General features: G+C 40.6%; 1 protein-coding gene across 5 annotated transcripts in view; it reads left to right on the top strand.

Moving 5' to 3' along the window:
• The window catches only part of Gapvd1 (GTPase activating protein and VPS9 domains 1), a 126,162-nt gene that overhangs the window by 53,931 nt on the left and 66,248 nt on the right, over positions 1-5,983 (top strand). For all 5 annotated transcript variants that reach the window (XM_023701626.1, XM_023701627.1, XM_023701625.1 and 2 more), the window contains exon 2: positions 2,712-2,929. In XM_023701626.1, the coding sequence (XP_023557394.1) occupies positions 2,745-2,929 (185 nt within the window). In that variant the 5' untranslated portion in view covers positions 2,712-2,744. The remainder of the gene's footprint in view (positions 1-2,711; positions 2,930-5,983) is intronic.

The raw sequence follows: 5,983 nt of genomic DNA, 5'->3' as shown, positions 1-5,983 counted from the left end.
TCTTACTTTAGTTAAAAAATATAGAGCTGGAACGCTATACAGGAATGTGCCATCAAGGCTGGCTTTAATTCTTTTTTTTTTCCTTTTCTTTTTGAGACAGAATCTAGTTAGTTTTTTTTTTTGTACTTGCAATGAAATGAAACTCAGGACCTTGCACTTGTCAAGCAGGCTGTTATGCCACTGAACTATATCCTTGGTCCTGCAGACAATGTCTTGCTGTGTGATTCAGGTTGGTCTTAGACTCACTGTGTAGACCAGACTGGCCTCAAACTTGCTTCAGTGATCTTTGTGCCTCAGCCTCCCAAGTGTGGGACTTATAGGCATGTGCTATCACGCCCTACTGGCTATGTTTAATTCTTTATTTTTTTCTTTTTTTGAGACGTGGTACCCTGTGTGGTTCATGCTGGCTTTAAACTCATTATGTAGGCTGGCTTTGAACTCATTGTAACCCTTCTGACTCATCTTCCCAGATTATAGGCATATGCCATCATGTCCTACTGGCTATGTTTTTTTTTTTTTTCAGAACCGGGGATTGAACTCAGGCCCTTGTGCTTGCCAGGGAAGCACTTATTCCACTGAGCCATCTCCCCAGCCCCTATGTTTAATTTTTTAATGTGACGTCTTTTTTTGATTTATTTTTTTGAGACAGGGTCTTGCTATGTAGTTTAGGCTGACCTTGAACTCACTATGTAGCCCAGGCTGGCCTTGAATTTATGGCCATCATGCAATAGCCTCCCAAGTGCTAAGATGGTAGGCATGTGCCACCATACCTGATTTGAGAAATCTTTGATTAATGACTGCTCTTTGGGCACACAGCATTGTGTTCTTCTACTTGTACTTCAGGTATTTCAGTTGTTGGTACAAAACATTTGTGGAAGCTGGGTGTGGTGGTACACGCCTGTAATCCCAGCACTTGGGAGGCTGCTATAGGAGGATGGCCACAAATTTGAGGCCACCTGGGGCTACAGAGTGAGTTCAAGGCCAGACTGTACGACATAGTGAGACACTGTCTCAAAAAAGCCCAAACCAAAGAAAACAAAACATTTCTGGTCTGGTAGACATTCTAGGCTCAAGGGTAAAGCTTAGTAATGTTTTAAAATCTGTGCAATTGGTCCTTTTGTTTAGCTACTGCATAAACAAAATTTATGTGATTTTGTTCATACTTTTTTTTTTTTCCCAGAACCAGTGATTGAACTCAGGCCCTTCTGTTTCCCAGGCAAGCACTTATTCTACTGAGCCATCTCCTTGGCCCCTTGTTCATACTTTTGGCAAATATTTATTCACCCACTACTGTGAAATCAGGCCCTCCTTTAGACCTTGAAATTACAGCAGCAATGAATAAAACCAACAGACCCTGGCCCTGGTGGTACATACGGTTTAGGTGGGAATCTAGTAAGCATGATTATTGTGCAAGGAGATGTTTGCCATAGGTTGCTCGGTAGGGGCAGGTGCTTTTAGAAAGTGATATTTGCTACTTTAGAAACAGTTTTGTCTGAGATATAGTAAACATTTGAGTAGAGAAGCCTGAGTGAAGTAAAGGCACCAGCCTCACATCTGTGCAGGAAGAGTCCTCTGGGAAAGAGGAATCAGCAAATGAGGTTTTGAGGGATAACTCGCTCCTTCCAGGGCAGCCCAAGAGGCAGATATGTCTGGAGCTGCAGGCACTAGGGTCATGTGGGTGGAGATGAGGTTGGAGCGGTAGTAGGGAATGTCACATGGGCCTTAAGTTTAAAGGTTCTTTCTTTGCTATTCAGAGAACAGAATCTGAAATCGAGCAAAGTGGCAGGGAGACTGGTTAAGGAGTGATAGTCCTAGTCCTCCAGGTGAGGGGTGATGGCCTGTTAGCAGTGAGGTGGAGGGAGTTCAAACTACCTTTGGAGCTAGAGTCCATGGAACGTGTTCATTATGTGTGGAAGAACACAGTCAAAAGGGCTGATGGATAACTGATCTTGAAGAGTTTATAGAGGTTTTCTTTGAGTTGTATGACCTCATTGGGAGGTTACCCCCCATTGGGAGTTTATTATTTTTTAACTTTTAATCTGTATTTACCAATTTTTCTTTTTTTAAATTTTATTTCTTTATTTATTTGTGTGTGTGTGTGCTGGCATGTGGTACTGGGGGATTGAACCGTGGTCCCTGGGCTTCGCTAAGCTTGTTCCAAGTAGGTGCTTTAGACCACTGAGCCATCTCACCAGCCCCTGTATTTACCAATTTTTCTATGGTGAACTTGTAAATGCTTCTGTAATTTAAAAGAATAGTTTTTTTTTTTTTTTTTTTTTTTGTTGAAATAAGGTCTTGCTATGTAGCTAGCATTGAATTGACTATGTAGTCAAGAATTGCCACAAACTTGTAGTGATCCTCCTGCCTCAGTGTATAGGCCATCAGCCTGGCAAGGTTATTTTTAAATTAGAATTAACAGTGATACTACATATAATCTAAATTTTTTTTTTAGGGGGGTGCTAGGAATCAAACTCAGGACCTTGTACTTGCTAGAGCTATGTATATCTCTGGCCCATAATTTAAATCTTTTTTTTTTTTTTTTTTTTGGTGGAACCTGGGATTGAACTCAGGCCCTTATGCTTGCCAGGGAAGCGCTTATTCTACTGAGCTATCTCCCCAGCCCCAAATCTTAATGTATTCTTCTGACCCTTTGGACATTAGAAAAACATTGCCATGATGTAAACATCCAGAATTTTGTCTTTTTCTATTAGTGATTGGCCTTTGCACCTTTCCCACACTAGAAGATGGTGAAGCTAGATATTCATACACTGGCCCATCACCTCAAGCAGGAGCGCTTGTATGTGAACTCAGAGAAACAGCTCATTCAGAGGCTCAATGCAGATGTACTTAAGACTGCTGAAAAGTTGTATCGAACAGCATGGATTGCGAAGCAACAGAGAATTAATTTGGATCGGCTTATCATAACCAGGTAAAGATTTTCACATCATTTTTTTAAAAAAATGTATTTGGTACAGGATTTACAGGGTGTTCAGGGCCTCACTATGTAGATCGGACTCATAGTGATCCTGTTTTCAGCCTCCCAAGTGCTGGAATTACAGGCTTGCACTACCATGTCCAGTCTCAATCTCAGTCTCAGTGCACCCCAGGGATGGGGATGGCAGAGCATGCCGGGTATTGAACCCAGCTGCTGCACTCTGCCTAAGCAGACGCTTTAGTCCATTAAGCTATCTGGCCAGCCCTTTCATGTTTTTTATTTATTTAAATTTTTAAATTTTTATTTTTATACAGTGTCTCCCTATGCAGTTTAGATTCATAGTGATCCTCTTGTCTCAGCCTCCCCAGTGCTGGGATTACAGGTGCGTGCTACCATGCCCAGTTCTGGTGGGGGATTGAACTCTGGACCTTGCACTTGCCAGGCAGGTGCTTATGCTGCCAAGCTGTCTCTGTGGCCTACATTCTGTGCTGATTACTAACTGTAACTAGATGAATCTGTTTCCAACACAATATATGCTATGTACTTTATTTTTATTTTATTTTTTTAATTTTATGTATTTGGTATAGTGTCTCAGTATTCATCTGGGACTTGTAGTGATCCTTCTGTGTTCAGCCTCCCCAGTGCTGGGATTATAAGTGTGTGCCACCATTCCTGGGAGCGGGGCTGGCGTGGCATGTGGTTCCAGGGATTAAACCCCAGTCTCTGCACTTGCCTAAGTAGCTTCTTAGTCCCCTGAGCTATCTTGCTGGTCCATGCTGTATACTTTAAATCAATGTTAAGGTGATTCTTTGCTTATAAAGTGTGCATTTTATCAGTTAAGTATGGCTATACAAAACCATAGATTAAGCATTAACAGTTATATGACACTAAATTAGTTTTGTGACTTGTGTATATATAACACTTTGTAGTGGAGAATAGTCTTTTGCTTTATTTTTCTCATTTAAATACGTATTTTCAAGGCCTGGAGAGATAGCTCAGCATTCTAAGTGCCTGGCTGGCAAGCACAAGGATCCAGGTTTGATCCTGGGCCCACACACTGCTCCAACCCTATCCCCAGTGCTCTGAGCTGCCACTGAAATCTGGTGTGGTGGCACATGCCTGTAATCTCAGTGCTGGGGGAGGCTGAGACAGGAGGATCACTGAGAGTACCACCTGCATAGTGAGACCCTGTACCAGATACATAAAAAATTAAAAAATAAATACACATTTTATTTTGATCCTGTGTATCAAATTTTCATTTTGTTATCTCAAGAAGCAGTTATTTTTTTCTTTTCTTTTCTTTTTTTCTTTTTTTTTTTTTTGCGGAACTGTAGATTGAACTCAGGCCATTGCACTTGCCAGCCAAGCGCTTATTCTACTGAGCCATCTCCCTGGCCCATCAGTTTTTAACTGTAAGAATAGTGGTGCTACCCAGATATGGTGACAGATGTCTGTAATCTAGTACTATGGGAGACTAAGGCAGAAGGGTCTCAAGTTCAAGTCTATATTAGGCAATTTAGTGACTTAATGTTTTTTTTTTTTTTTTTTCCTTTTTTAAAAGGTCTTTAGTTCAGTGCAAGAGGCCCCAGGTTCAGGCCTCAGTGGTGAAAAAAAAAAAAGTGGTGCTGAACTATGTTAACTAACCAGATACAGCTGTGTGATCCTATTTGCATGAAATTCAAAGAGATAGGAACTGGGCATGGTGGCACAAGCCTGTGATTCCAGCAGTTGAGAAGCTGAGGCAGGAGAATGTCTTGAGTTCAGTGGCAGCGTAGGCTACATAGTGAGCTTGTCTGAGCTGTATAATGAGATCCTATCTCAAGAAAAATCTCCTAAAAAATTAAATTTTTTTTTTTTTTTGCGGAACCAGGGATTGAACTCAGGCCCTTGCACTTGCCAGGCAAGCACTTATTCTACTGAACTATCTCCCTGACCCCAAAAATTAAAATTTAAACAAGAGACAAGAATAATCTTTGATGGTGGAAATCAGAGTAGTGTCTATTTATGTGCTTGCAAAAATGATTGACTGGGAAAGGGCATATACAGACATTGGAGTTGCTTTAATTTTTCTTTTTCCTGGAAATCAAACTCAGGACCTTGCACATTCCAGCCAGGTGGTGTACTGCTGAGCTATGTTCCTAGCCCCTTAATTTTTTTTTTTAACAGGAAAAGAACATTTTGTTTTCCTGCATGTCAGGTTGTTATATAATTAAGATTATCCAACTTGAATTTGGTTGTTTTAAATCAGACTGTAATAAAAAGATAAATAAGAGGAAGAGAAAGATTGCCTAAGCAGAGTTAAACCACTTGCACAGTCTGGCTTGATTTGTGGCTCCTGGAGAATGCGGCAGACCGTCTGAGCTTCATTCTTGTGCTCGCTTGCATTGGACGCCTTTGCTGTAGAGACTTAGCCACTCCTTTCTTGCCAGGTACCAAGAACAAGAAAACGCTTTAACAGTTGTTTCCCCAAATATTACATATGCTAAGACCAGCACCTTTAAGTTTGTATTTTATATATTTAAAAAATATTTTGTCAGTTTCATTAGATTCCTTCATTCACTGCAGCCCTCAAAAAGAAAAATATCACCACAGCTCTGTTCCAAGGAAAGTGTTTTTAAATTTTTTGCACATATGAAAGAAAATAGGCTTTTCATACTCTCGATTCTTTTCTTGCACGTAAAGTAAACTTCACTGTTGTCCGAAACTCTTCTATTCGTGGAATAGATAGTTCATATTTCAATGGCAAAAAATCTTTTTTTCTGTAACCAAACTAGGGCAGACTTGGAATTCAGTCTGAGTGTTGTCTTGTTTTTTGAGATGAGATCTCACTGTGTTATCCAGAATGTCCTCAAAACTCTTGGACGCAAATGATCCTCCTGCCTCAGTCTCCCAAATCTGGGACTATATAGCATGTGCCACTGCACCCAGCTATTGTTTTAAATTTTATTTATTTATTTATTTGAGAGCGAGAGCGAGAGCGAGAGAGAGAGAGAGAGAGAGAGGAATAAGGAATTAGAGAGAGAGAGAGAGAGAGAGAGAGAGAAGAGA

The sequence above is a fragment of the Octodon degus genome, unplaced genomic scaffold (assembly GCF_000260255.1).
Source record: "Octodon degus isolate 3935 unplaced genomic scaffold, OctDeg1.0 scaffold00138, whole genome shotgun sequence".
Classification (NCBI taxonomy): domain Eukaryota; kingdom Metazoa; phylum Chordata; class Mammalia; order Rodentia; family Octodontidae; genus Octodon; species Octodon degus.
This window is presented reverse-complemented; position numbering and strand designations above follow the sequence as displayed.